At 33.9% G+C, this 18,779-nt stretch overlaps 1 protein-coding gene across 31 annotated transcripts in view; it reads right to left on the bottom strand.

Moving 5' to 3' along the window:
• Positions 1–18,779, bottom strand: part of CEP44 (centrosomal protein 44) — a 75,907-nt gene that overhangs the window by 35,339 nt on the left and 21,789 nt on the right. For 8 of the 31 annotated variants that reach the window (XM_063638433.1, XM_055276430.2, XM_055276428.2 and 5 more), the window contains 6 exons: positions 17,346–17,516; positions 16,148–16,354; positions 15,335–15,410; positions 10,135–10,259; positions 9,858–9,895; positions 8,553–9,093 (listed from right to left, as the gene is read on the bottom strand). In XM_063638433.1, the coding sequence (XP_063494503.1) occupies positions 9,045–9,093; positions 9,858–9,895; positions 10,135–10,259; positions 15,335–15,410; positions 16,148–16,354; positions 17,346–17,516 (666 nt within the window). In that variant the 3' untranslated portion in view covers positions 8,553–9,044. Of the gene's footprint in view, positions 1–6,061; positions 7,561–8,552; positions 9,094–9,857; positions 9,896–10,134; positions 10,260–13,758; positions 13,889–15,334; positions 15,411–16,147; positions 16,355–17,345; positions 17,517–18,779 lie in introns of those variants that run through there. The other 23 variants (XR_008657310.2, XM_063638430.1, XM_063638432.1 and 20 more) reach the window with 8 other exon arrangements.

The following is an 18,779-nucleotide window of genomic DNA, read 5'->3' as shown; positions in this document are numbered from 1 at the left end:
AAAAACTCCACCCTCAGATTGTGCCAATGACCATTTTGTGAACATGCATCCTATGAAAGGCCATGAAGCTTAACTGCACTTGCACAGATCAGCAATTACCTCACTTTTCCTTACCACCAATCACCTTCTTCCATGCATTGGACTGCCTTGCTCCTTTATCCCACAAATATCCCTAATGCCCCAACTTCAAGGAGGAGAATTTGAGGTGTGTTCTCTCACCTCCTCACTTTGCTGCCTCATGAATAAAATCTTTTCTCCACTGCAAAACTCATTGTTTCAGTGATTGGCTTACTGCAGGATGGGCAGAACATGCCTGGTTTGGTACCAGAGGAATGACTGCAAAGAGGCATGTTCTATATCTTAAATATGGTGGTGGCTATATGCATGTATGACTGAAATTGGTGAATTTTATTGTAGGTAAATTATAACACAATAAAGGCTGATGCAAAAACATGAGGGGGGAAACCTCTCAAGGCCTTAGTTTCTAATATCAACAATCTCTCAGGGCAGTGCTGCTTCAGACAAGCATAATACTCTGAATTTCTGCTTTCTCTTCTTTTGGCCTTTAGGGATTTCTTTTAATTTCCTGTGATATCTGTGATAAATATTTATTATATTTTTTTCAAGAATGTTTGATGATTTGTTGCAGGAGTTTTTAAATATTTTTTAATACCTTGTATGCCATATTGCTGCAAACAGAAATATCATTTTCTCTAAAAATTTGCTGCCTTTTAGTGCTTTAAATGAGACCTGTGTACTTTTTTGAGTAACTTTTCAAAAATATCATAAAATTTCCTCATCTTTTTATTAGGAAAATTTCATTTAGGCTCAAAAATATCAGTGCTTAAAGTATGGAGAAACTATTTTAAAAGTTACCAACTCGGGCATTAATGCTACATACTATATTCTACATTTAAATATATTACCAAATACAGAAATGTAGTATAACAATAAATAGTTGACATTAAATTAAAATGAAATTAATTTCAGATATTGAATTTAGAAATCAGTTAACAGTTGCTTACAAAACTTGAATTCTATCATAATATGGGGGATGGGAGGACGTCTTAAGTGTTTGTCAACCCATGAAATAGAATGTCCTATGTACCAAGCATTGTGCTAAGCTGGAGGATACATCGGTAAACAAAATTCAGGATCTCTTTTCACATAACACTCATAGTTTAGCAGGGAGGACAACCTTAAGCAACAATTGCAAATAGTAGGTTTAATAATGTACAAACTGAAATGAAGAAAAATTACAGGGTGCTTTTCATAGCATAAACAGGGAATCTAACCTATTCTAGGGACCTAGGGGGCATTATTTGGAGGGAGTTATGTTTAATCTGAAGCCCCTATGATGAGTAGAATTCTACCAGCCAATGTGGTGCAGAGGATAGGAAATGAAGAGTGGAGAACAATGAACATTTTAGGTGATGGAACAGCATTTGTAAAGTCATGGAAAGCCCAGCACATTCAGAAAGTGAAAAAGCACAGTATATAAAAAGTGAAGGTGGAAGAGAATGATGATTTTAAAAAATGGTGCGAAATTGAGAGGATAATTGGAATACTGAAATGCTTTTAAACTTTAAACATTTTTCTACTTTCTCATGGCAGTGTGAAAAAATAAATTTTAAACATTTTGATGTTTGTTACTGATCTTCATTTAAAAGTCCTCAGCTGTGGTGTTGTTTTAAATGTCCTAGTGTGAATATCAACAGACAAACAATGATCAGAATTTAAAAACAATAATCAGATTCTTATCCAGTAAATCAAAGCTTACTTCAACAGAAGATGGCAAATCTGAAGGAAGACATATATTGATTGGGTAAAGTTTATGAACTCCTAGTGATTTCTGTTTTCCTCTCCTCTCGCTCTTTGCACCTAATTCATCTGCGGAAACTGCTTTCTAAATATTGTATCTTAAGATGCATTTTTTACTCCTTCATTGTAACACTACTCACATGGGGTTTCCTTAACAAATGATTTTCAGAAAAAGTTTGTAAGACCATATATTACTGAATTTTAAAATAAATGTGAAATATGGATCTCTAATAATTGCTTTCCTTATCTTCAGAAAAGTCACCCTATGACATAATACAGAAAAACAAATATGTATGCAGAATATTACCTGTTGTACTTTGGGCAACATAATTAAAAAACTAGGAAATTTTTCAACATAAACAGATATTTCAAAGATGGAGGCTAATGGTATGAATTGTGCATGCTTAGTAAAGAATCATTATTGATGAGGACCAAACAAGTTATTTGTGCAAAGCTTACACCTAATTTTGATGAAAGGATGTTTTAATTCCTATTTATATATTATTTGACTGAGGAAAAAAATCATTTAACTAAATGCACTCAAAACCCTAAAACGCTAACCAAAGGTGCTAAGGAGTCCAATATACTAACTGTGAATTACAAAAAAAGCCGTATATATTTAGATGAAAGCAATTCCAGAGAATCTGAATTTGAAGGCTTAGATTCAAATGTTAGTTATGATAATAAAACAAGAAGTATGTGAATGTAAGCTAATATTTCTTGAACTTAAGGTACCTACAAATTTCTTTGGGTTGTGTAATGCAGAATCTAATGTAGTAAGTAGGTCAAGAGCAGGGCTTGAGATTTTGCACTTCTAACAAGATTCCAGACGGAACCAATTAGGCAAGATATCAGATTAAACACTAGTGTAGTTATCTTTCTGCTATCTCTCAGTCCAGATACTAGATTGAAGATAGTCCTTAAACTGGAAGTACTACATTCGCTCCAAATCCCATTATTTCCCTCCATCTCCACTGTCATCATAATTCAAGTCACTCTTACTGTTTCTTCGATTACTGTAATAGCCTCCCACTGATTTCTCTGCCTCTAGTTTTGCCCCCTCACCCATTCTCCATATTAAAGCAGTAAAATAAATCCTTCAAAAACTCAGATCTGGTTATCATATTCTGCTGCTTAAATGGTTCAGTAAGTAAGATACAAGCTGCCCCTTGGGCCTGTGTCAACTGACCTCTAGCCACACACACACACACACACACACACACGTACACACACACACACACACACTGCACACTCAGTATGCTACCCTAGTGAATTTCTTTCAAATGCTCTTCCTTTCAAGCCTTTGTTTATGCTAGTCCTTTTGCGTAAACCATCTTCCCTGGCTATATTCTGTTCACTCTTTAGGACTTAAGATAAACATCACTTCCTTCCACGCTGATGAGTTTGATGCCTAGCCTTATCACAGTACTACACATTGCTATTGTGTATTTAACTGTCTTTGCTGCTTAGCTGTTAGCTCGGTAAGAACAAGAACCATGTCTATATCGTTAGCTCTGCCTATATCCAGTGCCTGGCACTAGTAGACACTTCAATCAACTTTTATTCTAAATGTATTTATTAATCTATCAACGAGGTATTCATCTTTGGCTGACTCTTTTCTAGAATTCATGATTACATCTTCCTTCTGTCAATACATTTCCCATAGAAAAGAATATAGTATGATTGACCAGGCCCTAGCTTAACCTTGATAAAACCTTGCTTATCTGGAAACCTTCATTATAATGTATTTGATATTCATTTAGTCAACAACTAATTATTAGTACCATTTAGTCTGTAATGAATAAATAAATGGTAGGCACTAGGTGAAACAAACAGAAAAAAGACTGAAAGCTGGAAGACTAATGAGGATTAAAGTCATACAAATAAATAATAGCTATAAAGTGGGTATAAAAATCAAAAGTATAAAAAGGGCACTAAAGCAGCGAAGAGACAGAAGTAGATAATTTGGCCTCTACAGTTGAGAAAAGCTTTTCCAAGAAAGGTATTGGGTCTTTGAGGATAAGCAGAAACTTGCCAGATGAAAGGAAAAGTCATTCTAGACAAAAGAAATCGTGTTTGAAAGCACACTTTTAAGAGAGTTCTGTGTATTTATATTTTCTATAGAATTGTAGAGGGCACTGGAAACAAAGACTTCAAAGAAAAAGGCCTTTGCTGTCCAGCATAAAAAGCTGGGCTCTACTCATTAGTAATAGGAGAAACACAAAGATACATTTTTAGCAGCAACATGGCATAATCAATTAAAAAAAAATACACTTTCGTATTGGTGTGGATACACTCAAGGAGGCAAGATCAGTGAACAGTGCAAGCAAAGAATGAGAAACCTTGAATACAGTGGTAATGGGAACGTATGAAATAAAATATAAAGGATTGTACAGTATAAATAGCAGGGCTTAGGCAGGGGATGGACTAGTAGTAGTAGTAGTAATCTTTGAGTGACAGTCTATGTACTGTTTTTGATGGTGAAGTGTGGCAGAATATGCCACCACAAAATACGCCACTTTGGCATAAGATTATTTTGAGCTAAAGGCACTTGAAAATCAGCAGATGCAAAAGAGACACTGCCCTCCCGGCATCAGGAAAAAAGAAGTATCACTGAAGGGAGAAAACTTCCATGTGAAAGATGCCCTCCTTGTACAAGGAGAGAAGAAACATTCTTGCTACCAGAGATGAGTGGAGATGGAGAAAAACATGTACAAACAGTCCCTGTTAAAATAACTTACCTTCCTTCAGCCTCTTCATACATTTTAGTTACCTTTCCACAATTGCTACTCTTTGTTCAACCTACTATACAAGCATTTAGGTTTTGCCACTTCTTTGGATGTTCATTTTCCTATGGGGGCTCCCATGTACATGGGAAAATCCATTTGTCTCCTGCTAATTTATCTTATGTCAATTCAATTCTCAGGCCTAGCCAGAGACCCTAAGATGGTAAAGTTTTGCCTCCCATACAACAGCAAAGGGCACGCAAACAAAACGTCTTCCACCTTACGAGGACTTATAGAAGGTAACGCTTTCTCATCAAAGAGGGGAATGGGAAAAATGAAAAAAAAAAAAAAAAAAAAAAGTGAGCCAGTCATGGGTCTAAAAATGATCAATCTTTACTATAATTCAAATTAATAGAGTTTTACAATTGTAATTACAAATAACTATTCCATAGCTTATTTTAAAACCTTTTTTCATAAATATCCTAACAGAGATATAGTTTTCGAAAAGCTCAGAAGTTTCAGAGACAAGATAACCAACACAGAAATACTGTTGATGGGGAGCCTGGAAAGGAGATCTACCTGGGGCAAATATTACTGGGAAACTGCAAAAGTAAATCTATAGGGACGGCCAAGAGACATAAGAAACACGTACAGAATTCTGTTGCATTGTCACAAGTGCCTCTCAGGGTTTAACAACAAATGAAGAGCTACATCTCATGATTTAATAAGTTGATTTGCACTCCAAGTACATAATAACTTAAGTGAACTGAAGGACTGAAACGAATTAGGAACTATTCCAAAATATTCAGCCTTCTCATCACTCTAATTCCCTGACTGTTCAACTTTCCTGTGATTTTCTACTTTTCTTCTTACCACCCATCCCTCTAACATAAAATTAAAATAATTCATACATTTGGGATACTTACCGAATAAGTCCTATGTTTAATATTTTACATTTAAATGATTAAAAAGCAAAATCAAATTAAATTTTTACTAGTGATTTAGTGGACTTCACTGAGAAAAAAAAAAAAACCAAACCATATATATATATATATATATATACACACTCCTAATTCCCACAAGTATTAGGAATAAACATGTCATAATAAAATATGAATTTTTAAAAATTTCCTCTTCAAAAATAAATTTGCATGTTCTGAATGTGCTACTGCTGTCAGTGCTGTACTGACTTTCCAGTTTTCTTCTCTGAGTGGGATGAGAAACCTGCCATTTTCACTAGGAACATTAAAACTCAAGAGACACAACAATTAAAGCTTTAATTCTGTAGTTTAATGTTTCACACTACCTCTACTTCACCTTCTTTATGTCCTTCAGTTTCAAAGAAAGGAGACAAACCTGGGGACTGTTAAAAAGTAAAAATCAAAGCTACAATGTTATTTGAGCTCAAAAAGTGTTGTAGTTTATAAAATTGGGAAGGTTATATTAATTTTTATGTTTCCCAAAGTGTGTATCAATTACATAAAGTTATGAGTAATGAATGGCATGAAACAAAGTCCCAATGTTTTCAAGTTTTATTTTTAAAATATATTACAATAGCACATTAAAAACAGTAGAGGAAAACAAGCAAACATGATAGAATTACTTTTTTCCAACTCAATAGTACTTAGCTTTACCTAGAATTTTCATATAGTTGATGCTAACTTCTTCTGAACCCTTTCTGACTAGTATTTTACCTTATGTATTCTTTATAATATTTCCATATAATCTTTACCTAGACCTATTCAGAGCATAACATAGACAGGGCAGCACAAGCAACTGACACCTTTGTTGGTAGTACAATGTTTTTTCATCCAGTTTATGAGAGAATGAAAAGAATGAAAGTGAAAATTTTACTTAACTTAAGGTTAATTATGTAGCTCCAAGTAATCTCTTCAGAACTCCCCTGCTTCCCCTTCTCAAGTTTATCAACAGTGGCTAGTTTATGACTAGAAACCACTTACCAAATTGCCTAAACAAGAAAACTTTTTAAAATAACAATTTGCTGATCTGTCCAATAACACCAATAAAGCTGAATTTGCTTTATTTTTCTAAAAATTATGTTGTCTAGATAAAGACTCTTTGTAAGTGTAAATGTATGATATATTGAGTTGATTTTTAGTCCCTATTAGAGTTGTTAGACAAGTTATTAAAGTTTAAGAAAATTTGGATTCTAAATTTCCACCTGGTAACATATATGAAATATTTTATATTTTCAATATATACTTATATTTTGCACACTGTATATAAACTAGGAGATTAGAAATGTTTTAAGTCCTTTCACTGTGTGTATATCTGCACTATATAAAGAAAAAAAGAAAGGGCAGAAAGAGACTTAACTTTTTTTCTATCTTCCATGAGAAAACTTCAAAAATGTTTCTTTTTAAAATTGAATTTTTCAAAAGGGAAAAAGTATTATCCTGTTTGATGGGAAATCACTTGTTTTAATAAAAGGTAAAATACTGGCATGTTAACCACAAGGTGGTGCTATAATTCCGTGCTGGTACTGATATTTTAGGAGTTAATCGATACAGTAGTTTTTTCCCTTATAACTATAACCTCCTAACCTCTTAATTTTTATAAATGTACCTCTCTCACAATTGAAAAAAATTAAAGCTAACATGCTTCATTAATTCTGGAACTATTTACTGAAACTCTGTTAAATTCAAAATTGTATGTTTCTGTAGGCTATCATTTTAAAGTTCTGATGACCAAATATTTATTAGAATACTAAAAATGTGGCCAAGCACGGTGACTCACCCATGTAATCTTAGCACTTTGGGAGGTCCAGGTGGGCGGGTAGCTTTAGCTCATGAGTTCGAGAACAGACTGGGCAACACGGTGAAACCCTGTCTCTACAAAAATACAAAAATTAGCCAGGCATGACAGTACAAGGCCTATAGTCCCAGCTACTCAGGAGGCTGAGGCACGAGAATCTGCTTGAACTCAGGAGGCAGAAGGTGCAGTGAGCCGAGATCACACCAGTGCACTCCAGCCTGGGCAATACAGTGAGACCCTGTTTCAAAAAGAAAAAAAAAAAGGAATTCTAAAAATGTTTTCTTAAAAGTGATTTCTTATGCTGTTTCAAATTCACAAACACAAAAAAAATTTAAGTAATTTCTACTCATATAACAATATTTTATATTTGACAGTGTAATATAGAATTATACATATATACCATAAATAGATGAAGAAATAAAATACAATCAGATGGTCCATATAATAATAATAAAAAAATACTCTTTTTCCTTCAAAATAATGAAGTCAATTTTCTTGAGGATTTTCCAGATTACTGCTACACTTTTATCTACAAGTTTAAAAAAAGATAATTCATATAGTAATATTAAAAATAAATTTAATTTTTCCACTGATTTAACTTCAGCTAAGACTTTTCTCTCCAAAAAATGTGTAACTTTTCATCATTAAACAAAACAAAACACAACACCTCACTGTGTATCTTTTAACGTTGGCTAGAATGGCTACATTCTCTTTCTGTTATACTGGTCTTAAAAAGTGTAACACTGCCAGGCGTGGTGGCTCACACCTGTAATCCCAGCACTTTGGGAGGCCAAGGCGGGCAGATCACCTGAGGTCAGGAGTTCGAGACCAGCCTGACCAACATGGAGAAACCCCGTCTCTAATAAAAATACAAAATTAGCTGGGCATGGTGGTGCACGCCTGTAATCCCAGCTACTCAGGAGGCTAGGGCACAAGAATCACTTGAACCCAGTAGGCAGAGGTTGCGGTGAGCCAAGATGGTGCTATTGCACTCCAGCCTGGGCGACAAGAGCGAAACTCCATCCCCCCACCCCCCCAAAAAAATTATACAACAGAGCATACTAAAATGTTTAACACATTTCTCACGGTGAACCTTGAGACCATAGTCCTCTTGGTCTAAACTTGAGGACCATAGTCCTCCAGCCTGTTTCCCAGTACAAAAGGAGAATCTTAACCTTAATTTCTCAGTGTTAATTGGAAAGGTATTGATGTTTTTGACCAAGCATGAAATAGCTGTCTTTTTGTTTTATTTAATTTTCAGTGAGCATTTTTAACTGTTCATTATAACTTATTCATCAGTACAGATGCCAAGATGGTATATATGAGAGCCTCCTGGGTATAATACACAAGTCCCATTTGGAATGTTTCCAACAGGATGTAAACCATAGTCCTCAAGCCTGTGCTTTAAAAAACATTACTTAGCACACTGCCAACAAATGTCAACACAGAAATACAGTGCTGTAATGACTTCACTCTGTAAGAGAAATATACTGGAACACGAGTTTTTCCCAAAAAAAAAAAAAAAAAAGTGACACAAGGTAAAGCAGTATAATCACTGCTCAAAAATATTAAAAGATTTATTCAATAATGAATGCAAAAATTCATATACCAAATAGAATCCAAATTGTCAAAAATTGCAGTATATTAAAACTGTATAAAGAAATCTTAAAATATACAATATGTATAGTAACCAAAGTCCTAGAAAAGTTCATGTAGAAAATGCTACAAGTAGTGATTTGGACATTTCAGTAACTCTGCAGTTTCTTCAAACCTGAAATATAATAAATAATATATTAAGTAAATCAATAATTCATAATAAAGCATAGCATTTTAGTTGTTGAAATTATGCTTTTTAGCCTAAAATAAATTTGAATATTTTTCTTATCTATAAGTACAGTTACTATAAATAAACTTAAGTATGGCCAGAGGGAAGACAAAGAGGAGTCAATTATGAGTCTTGCATTCTTGGAGTGTAAGTTAAGTACTTTTTGCATTTCAAAATAATATTATAATTTTCTATAGTAGTAGGCTGCATACTCATATGCAATTTCATTTTATATTTCCTTTGAACTGCTCTTTAGAAAAATCACATCATTTGTACTAGACAAAAACATCATTTTTAGTATCTTATCAATAACTTGCCGAAAAACACCAGTGATATTTTCACAACACTGAAAATGTCTCCAAACCATCCATCTATATATATTATTTAATATTTTGATAAATCAGTTATCAAAAATAGATAATACTCTTGATTAGTTACCAACCAAAAATATCTTTGTACTCTATCTGCAGTTAATTCCATTAACAATTCCAACAAGTTTTAAATCGCTTGTTGGAAACTAAAACAGTGACTCATCTTACGAACACATAACTGTAGGTGGATTTATTATCCAATGGAGTCCTGAAGGAAATTCCACACCTGACTGAGAGACCTTTAAGGTTTGAAACACACATGCACATTCTATATATACTGTAATCCAATACAATTCCCTATAGAGAAATGAATTTCTGTTGCCCCTTTCTGTTACTTACATTTTTTTCATCCTTTCCATTTTCTGGATTGTTGTTTCCTTTAATTTAAAAAGCAACAAATTTAGATGATTTCTCAAAGTAAACCATCATCAAAGATGGACCGAGAATGTACAAAACACAGTTTGAAACATTGCATTAAGTACTGTTTACTTATGAAAGAATTTTGAGAGACTAAGATTCGGTTTTGCTATTTTTCTTGCCAGCAATATTTACAACTAAAACTAATGCTTGCTTGTTTTCCTAATTTAGAAATGAAATAATCTAAGCATTTTCTTACCTCTGAAATCTCATTCAAACCACAGTAATTAACGGTAGAGGCTCTGGGAGTTGAATCTGATGATGCTGTACTATAGCCAGAGGACAGAGGAATACTTGCTGGCCTCTCTACTTTGCTTTTTCTGTCTGTGTAGAAATTAAGTATTAGATTACCTTTTCCTTTCACAGAAGAGTCAAATATCTAAAAACACTATTTACAGATGGAAGAAAAACATACTATTTTAATTAAAAATGGCTATCGGTATAGATCAAAGAGTTTTTAATACTCTTTTAAGGTAACACCTTTCATATGGAGATCTAGATGTTAAAAATTGCCCAATAAAAATTACAAAAGGCAGTATTATTATCATGATAGCAATCAGTTTGAATAAACAGGTAAGTTAATAATTTATTTTAAAATATAACCTATTGAATCAATCATGCATATTCTTTTCTTAAAATGGTGATATTTACACAAAATAATTAGTATCCATGAATTTGTCATGATGCTTTTATTCAGCAACATTTAAGCATTTCACAAATTTTTTTACTACTGTTCTGTGGCAAGTGACAACTATTACTATAACCGACCATATATATCTTTTAAAAATCAAGAAAAATTCTAACTTGATTTGACATATATGAAAATAAGTAATGCAAAAATTTAAGATCCACAGATTTTCTAAAAAACTGAAAAACCTAACATTTCAAATATCCTGATAATATTAATTTGACAAAATGATGGCATCTCCCCTACAAAAATATCAATTAGAAAAGATTACGGAAAATGTAATAAATCCTACAAACCCTGTGTTTTAGTCAGAATACATTTGGCTGCAAAAGCAATGCAAAAAAAAAAATTAGACACCCATTTAAACTGGTTCACATAAAGAGAGCTTTATTGTAAGCCTACAGAGACAACCTTAATTGGGGAACAAACTATTACCACTGAGAACTGAAACAACTAGAAGACTAATTTTCATCTCTCATAGAGCCACAGTCTCTTTTGCCTACTTCTGCCACTTGCTCCATTCCTCCACTCTTCTCTGTAGAATGGCTTTCTCTGCTGACTCATCAGCATAAACTTCCATCACATGGCCAGCCCAGCCCAGGCTCAATATCATTTGACTAACTAACTCGTGGTGTCCTAATTCCAAATTCTAAGAGAGAGAATGTAATTTGACTCATCACACGTTGAATTGGTATTCTCTGGGTCAGGTGTCTACTCTTAATCCAATTAGCTAAGCCTGGAGGTCAAGATTACAGGGTATAATTCTGAAGCCTACCTAAACCCAGATCTTTTAGTAGGAGGTATGGACAAGAGGTTATTTTAAGAAATAATTTGAAATTAGGCAGGAACTATATCTACTATGCACTAAATCTTGGATTTTTTTCTGTGGGTACAGATAGTTGTCCTGAACATTTCTTACGTCTTTCCAAAAAGAGGAGGGGGCCCTAGGCAAAGGAAACAGGTCCAGAAGACAGATAAAGGGTGAAGGAATGGCTCTCTTTGTCTTCCACTTTGGGGTCCAGACTTTGCGGTGTCTAACCTTATTCAAGAGTGTGCCTCATGGTGGCAGAAAGCTGGTATTTGGCAGGCTGGCAGGCTATTCATAGTTATTCCTACAGAGGATTCCAGAGGTTACAGAGTGGACCATTACAGAACACCAGCTATATTGAATGCCAGATCAGTTAAGTGCATATTAATTTCTATAATTTTTCTTATTGCTATCCTGAACCTTTAGTAAAGCCTTACTTGTTTAAACATTGTTTCTCAGCTGTGCTATGGGGATTGAGAAAAGAATTGGTAACTGAATTCAGGTTGGAAAGGAATGGGGAAAGGCAACAGCCACTGACACAAGGACCCTGACACCAGTTGTTATGTACTTCACTAGTGATTTGCTAAGAAGTCTGTAAAGAAAGGGACTCTTCTACTTCTAAGGCTATGGGGGTATGGGACATGAAATCTTCTACCCAACTCTTACCACAACAGTTAATCTTTCACTGCCATCTTTGGAGGCTTATCACCTTATTCCACTAAGGGAATCAGTAGGGTCCTTTACCATTTAATAATTTGTAAGCCAATACTTCTAAATCAAGGACCAATGTATGTATCCAACTGATTTCTAGATATTCTGTCTTAAGGATTTCATACATAATTTATTATATTCAAAAGTGAACTTATTTCTCCCAAACCTTCTCCTCTTCCTGAATTTTTTATTTTATTAAAGAGCAACAATCACCTACCCAATCACATGAGCCAAACACAAGTAGTCAGTCTTAACTTCCTTACTCTCTCCTTCACCCTTTTTGTATCTATCAGGAATCAAGGAGTATCAATTTTAACATCTAAATTTCTCCCAAATAAATCATCTGCTCTTTATCCTCACTATCATTGCCTTAGTAGAGACCCTCATTATTATTCTGAAATAATGACTACTAAAATTCTCTTCAAATTATCCTTGCCTATCTTACTTTCCTAACAAATCACTATTCTGCTTTGATGATAACCTTTGTGAAACACAAACCTGAGAATATTAGCCTTGCTGAACATCTTTCTACGACTCTGGGATAAACTCCATGACTTGATCTTTCTACTCTTCTGCTACAGCTTCCTTCAGGTGCTCACATGTACTCTTCCTTCTAGTCACACAGGAACAAACCACACTCTTCTGTGGTGCCACACCTTTTTTTTTTTTTTCCTCTGAGGGAAAAAAGGCACAAAACAAAGCGAAACAAACAAGCAAACAAAAAAGGAGCACTAACAGTTGGTGCCCTGTCTGGCAATTAACACCTAAACTACTGCACCCTCTAGTGAATACAAATAATTTCATAACAAATAACATCACGAGGTCTTTCATTAGCATAATGAAACAACATGCCCAAAACCACTATTCACGTCTGAACATAGACAAAACAAGGGCACCATGTAACCACATAAATGAGCAGATACGGACCCCCTTGCCTAACATGAGTACTTATTTTATGCTAAAAATTTCATTCTTACCATCAATCATCAAATTGCTCCTGCTCCCTGACAGCACCCATAGCCCTTGCTTCCTCAAACCCTCTCCAAAATTATCCAACACAAGTCCAATCCTTAAAAGCCTCTGCTAATTCACTCTTACCAAGACATTAAGGTGCCTTACAATTCCCCATGGAACACTGTATTCCTGATAAAGGCAAAACAAATCTGGAACCTCACAAAAACTATTCCTGATTTAATATGATCCTAAACCCAGAGTAGTAAATTATTGCTCTCTGCATCCAAATGAAATCAAATCCTATTTCCAAGTAGCATGTATAAGGTATAATGTGTAAGTCTTTATAAACTTGAGTCTTTTAATTAATCTAGATCAGATCATAAACTCTATGAGACCAGGTATTCACCCTAATCATAATCTGTAATCCATTTCAGACAGTGGCCTGTTAATTACTTTCAGTCCTGGCACAGTTGTTGAAATTTAGCTATGTGAACCCGGACATAGTAACTCACACCTGTAATCCCAGTACTTTGAGAAGCAGAGATGAGAGGACTGCTGGAGCCCAGGAGTTCAAGACCAGCCTAAGCAACATAGCAAGACCTTGTTTTACTAAAAACAATACATAAATAAATAAAAAATTATCCAGGTGTGGTGGCATGCACCTGTAGTCCCAGCTGCTCTGGAGGCTGAGGCAGGAGGATCACTTTAAGCCAAGGTGTTAACATCTAGGAGACTGCAGTGAGCTATGATTGCACCACTGTACTCCAGCCTGAGCAATAGAGTAAGACCACCCTTATCTCAAAAAAATAAAAAAATAAAAAAATAAACTTAGCCATGTGTTTTCTATATAGGTTAAAGGTATATTCTATAATCATGTCATTAAAAAAATAATAAGCCTGAGCACGCAAAATCAAACTTGCAAAAGGCAATGTTTTGCAAATCACAAACATTCAATATTCTTTCAGTGAATAAATATTTAAACTCTACTATATGCAAATACTGGTGATAAAAGCACCGATATACTTTCTGTGTGCTAGACAGGCAGACTATAAGATAAGTTTTGCTCTCAAGGATCTTATACTCAAGCATTAACATTTGTTGAATAGATATGTGAATGGATAAATAAAACAGGCAACATTTTACCAAATCTGAAATCTGCAGCCTATAATAAATTTAGTTGCCTTAAATAGCATCTCAAATAATTATATTTAATAAGCTAATCACTGAAATTGTTCTTTGTGCAATGATACTGATATGTGCTCCAAATATGCAGTGGTTAAGAAAAAACTTCAGATCAGTTGCCTGGATTCAAATTTGATACTGTGTGACCTTTGTTGTAGTTACTTAATTTTGCTGTACTTCAGTTTCCTCAACTGTAAAATATAAAAATAATACTTATCTTGCATGGTTACTTCAAGAATTAAATGAGTTAATATAGTAGTTAGAATAGTGCCAGGCACACTGTTAGTGCTAGAATATATATTGTTATTTTATTGTTACACATATAGTAGAGCTGAAAGATTTTATAATATTAACAATCCACAGATATTAAAAATTTAACTTAATGATGAATTCTCAATTGGACAAAACATCTCTTCTATAGATATGATTTAATCATAGATATGGCACAAAATTTAGATCTGTCTTTTAAAAATATATAACAATCAAAAAAAACAAAGCTGTCACTGAAAAACAGAAATCTTATCCTTGCTGCTCAGTCACACTGAGCAAAATATCAGTAGCCTAGTAAAGTGACCAGGAAAAGACCTGTCCTAATATCAGATCTTTCCCATTTTATCATTATCAGTGAACTATTCACATGGAAGAAGTTTGCAATACTTTATAGATACTGACAAATGTGTTTTCTTCTCTTACATATTATTATTTACATAGGAGAAAGCTACTACCTACCTAAGCTTAAATTTAAAAACTTGGAGGCCAATTTTAATATTCTAGAGCATTTGATTATTCTAGAATATTAAAACAGTAAAATATCTCTAAAAATTTTCAATTTTGTACACTGAAATGTATTCACCCACTATGTTATGTGAAATAAGTAGGCTGGCTTGTTAAGCAATTCTTGGCTTTAGTAGTCTGCAGGCTCATTATTTTCTTTGTTCTAGGAGCTTTGCAATTTCCAAACAATAAAGCTTAAGAATATTCAAATTACCAAATACCTATAACAATCATTTTTCTGAAAACTCATCATACCAATTATCATAGTATTTACAAACTTACGAGGATTCAGAAGGTCCATGTCTCTACAAGAAACGTAGTCTTCACTAACTTCATTAAACTCTATAAATTCATCATTCTGGAATAACACAGTTCAATATTTAGAATGAAATAAGAAAAACTCTCTCATTTTATATTCTTAATAATGAGCATAAAATATAAAGGTAGCATGATAAATGTTTAAATATTTTTATTTTTTAATTAAAGCAATATATATACTGTATATTCCTACATATAAGAAATGTTTTAAATATAGAAGCAGATAGCAAGCTACTTGAATCTATCAACTTCCCTTTCTAGGAAGCAAAGACAGACCAGAAATCGAAATCCTGAGTAAAAGAAATAAATTTCTCAGATTTGATAAGGCAATGGTAAATTTGGTAACTATTCTATGAAATTCACAATATGATTGAAGTAAATGAGTGAAAAAAAAGATAGGAAGAGTTCTCAATATCTTCTGTATCTTTTCTACCCTATGAAAATAGGTCATTTTTACTATTAAAAGATATAAAATAGTTTTAAGCTTTTCATTATATCTATCATATTCTTACCTCATTTTAAGTTCTTCAAGTATTACTAACATCTGTAAAAGCTCAACTGACAAGTTTTTCAGATTATCTTATTCAATGAAGAGAGAAACAACAGCCACAACAACATACAGGCTATATTTAAACAGGACATTTCATTCTAACTAGACATTTTCTCATTATTCAAATATTCTCATATTTAGCATTTCCAAAAAAATACACATATAACAATCAAAGAAATACTTTGTTATATCTGAGATATTTTATAAATGTTAAAAGAGGAAAATACCTTTTTAGACAAAAGCATTTCTGTTTCAAGGAGAGTGACACGACTAAGAAGATTAGTCCAGGTGTTTTCATCTACCATCACTTTTCCTTTCATTTTTTGTTCCAAACAGTCTAACCTTTTCTCTATCAAAGTCAGTTTCTTAAGCTTTTCTTGGCATTCAGCAAGTATAGTCTGTAGTGCAGTAATCTCAGGATTAACATTTACATCCTAAAAAGGTTAGAGAGATTAAAAATAAAATTAAACAAACTGAAATTTCTTTAAAATTAATGTATTCTCACTTCTACAGTGTTAGCTCAATAGTTAGGAGAGACGGTCCTGCTTGAGAGTTAAGAGAGCTATCTCTGGATGCAGACTACTTGGCCACTTAAACTAGTTCTGAGATTTATGATCTTGATGCCTCCATTTCCTCATTAAAAAAAAAAAGAGATAAGAGCAGCATCTATTTCATATGATTCTTCTGATAATAAGTTAATTTGCATGATTCTCTTAATACCAGCTAGTAAAATAAAACTATTATTAACTAGCTTCTTGAAACAACACCTAGCACAAAGCTAAGAGGAAATGACCAAAAACAACACTTAGTGCATTGAGATTGTTCGGTTTGCCATATAACAGGAAGTAGGTCCAATGGCCATCTGGTAGTTTTTGTAAGTGCCAACTGTATATTGATATACTGAGATATACAGAAGTCACAAGACATAGAAACATAGAAAAAGAATTTTTAGTAGAAACAGTGGAGATCAGACATATTGGGGTCTATGGCAATTAAGAGTAATAGAAATGGTTTTTTAAGAGAGACAGAAAATAACAGCAAGGACCCAGAAAGGAAAATGCATAGGCAATAAAGTGCCAATCTTTTCCATTCACCAATAAAGAAAATAGGTGGTAGAGAACCTCCACTATGCAAAGTAGCATATCTCTATGTCTCACTAAATTGTAGATTCCTTAAAGCCAAGTACCATATCGTATTCTACTTTGCATACCCCAACACTTAGCCCAGCACCCTACACATATGCAGCAAATATTTGTTGAATTGTTTTAGTAAGACTTATTGACACTTAAGTAATTGTAACATAGGTAAAATGTCATGATTAATAATTCAAAAGGCTAGAAATATTCCAAAGTTTAGAGGCTGAAATAATTACACATATTTAAGTAAAAAATACTGGCATCTATTTAAAAAGTCCAAAATTGTTACCTGTTGCTCAGCCTTGATTTCAGGAACCTTTACTTCAGGCATCTTTATTTCAGTAGCATTTAAGTCAGACACATCAACTGCTTCATTAACATCTGTTATTGGACTTAATGTATCCTCAGAAATGTCAACCTTATCTTCATTATACAAGTGACGAATCACCACAGCTTTCTTCTGCATAGAGAAAAATATGTAAGAAATGCTTCAATGTTTTCCTCCCACAATTATTTATTTTTTAACTTTTAAGTTCAGGGGTCCATGTGCAGGTTTGTTACACAAGTAAATGGGTGTCATGGGGGTTTGTTGTGCAGATTATTTCATCACCCACGTATTAAGCCTAGTACTCACTGGTTATTTTTCCTGAACCTCCTCCTACCCTCCACCCTCTGAAAGGCTCCAATGTGTTTTGTTTCCCTCTATGTGTCCATGCGATCTCATCATTTAGCTCCTACTTACAAGTGGGAACAAGTGGCATTTGGTTTTCTGTTTCTGCATTAGTATGCTAAGGGCCTCCAGCTCCATTCATGTCCCTGCAAAGGACGTGATCCCATTATTTTTTATGGCTACAGAGTATTCCATAGTGTATATGTACCACATCTTTATCTGCTCTATCATTGATGGGCATTTAGGTTGATTCCATGTCTTTGCTATTGCATTTAGGTTGATTCCATGTCTTTGCTATGGTGAATAGTGCTGCAACGAACATATGCATGCGTCTTTACAACAGAACAATTTATATTCCCTTAAGTATATACCAAGTAACGGGACTGCTGGGTCAAATGGTCTTTAGGTCTTTGAGGAATTGCCACATTGTCTTCCACAGTGGTTGAACTAACTTACACTCCCACCAACAGTGCGTAAGTGTCTCTTTTTTTCCACAACCTCATGAGCATCTGCTATTTTTTGACTTTTTAATAATAGTCATTCTGAGAAGCGTGAGATGGTATCTCATTGTGGTTATGATTTGCATTTTTCTAATGATCAGGGATGTTGAGTTTTTTTCATATGATTATTGGCTGCATGTATACCTTCTTTTGAGAAGTAGATGTTCATATCCTTTGTCCACTTTTTAATTAGGTTGTTTTTTTCTTGTAAATTTGTTTAAGTTCTTTATGGATGCTAGATATTATTAGGCCTTTGTCAGATACAAGTTTGCAAAAATTTTCTCCCACTCCGGAGGGTGTCTGTTTACTTTGCTGATAGTTTCTTTTGCTGTGTAGAAGCTCTTTAGTTCAATTGGATCCCATTTGTCAACTTTTGCTTTTGTTGGAATTGCCTTTGGCGTCTTCATCATGAAATCATTGCCCACACCTATGTCCTGAATGGTATTGCCTAGGTTGTCTTCCAGGGTTTTTATAGTTTTGGGTTTTACATTTAAGTCTTTAAACCATCTTGAGTTGATTTTTGTATATGGTGTAAGGAAAGGGTCTAGTTTCA

This window comes from Symphalangus syndactylus, chromosome 4 (genome assembly GCF_028878055.3).
Source record: "Symphalangus syndactylus isolate Jambi chromosome 4, NHGRI_mSymSyn1-v2.1_pri, whole genome shotgun sequence".
Lineage (NCBI taxonomy): Eukaryota > Metazoa > Chordata > Mammalia > Primates > Hylobatidae > Symphalangus > Symphalangus syndactylus.
Note: the sequence above shows the minus strand (reverse complement) of the source record. Positions and strands in the feature narration are given on the sequence as shown.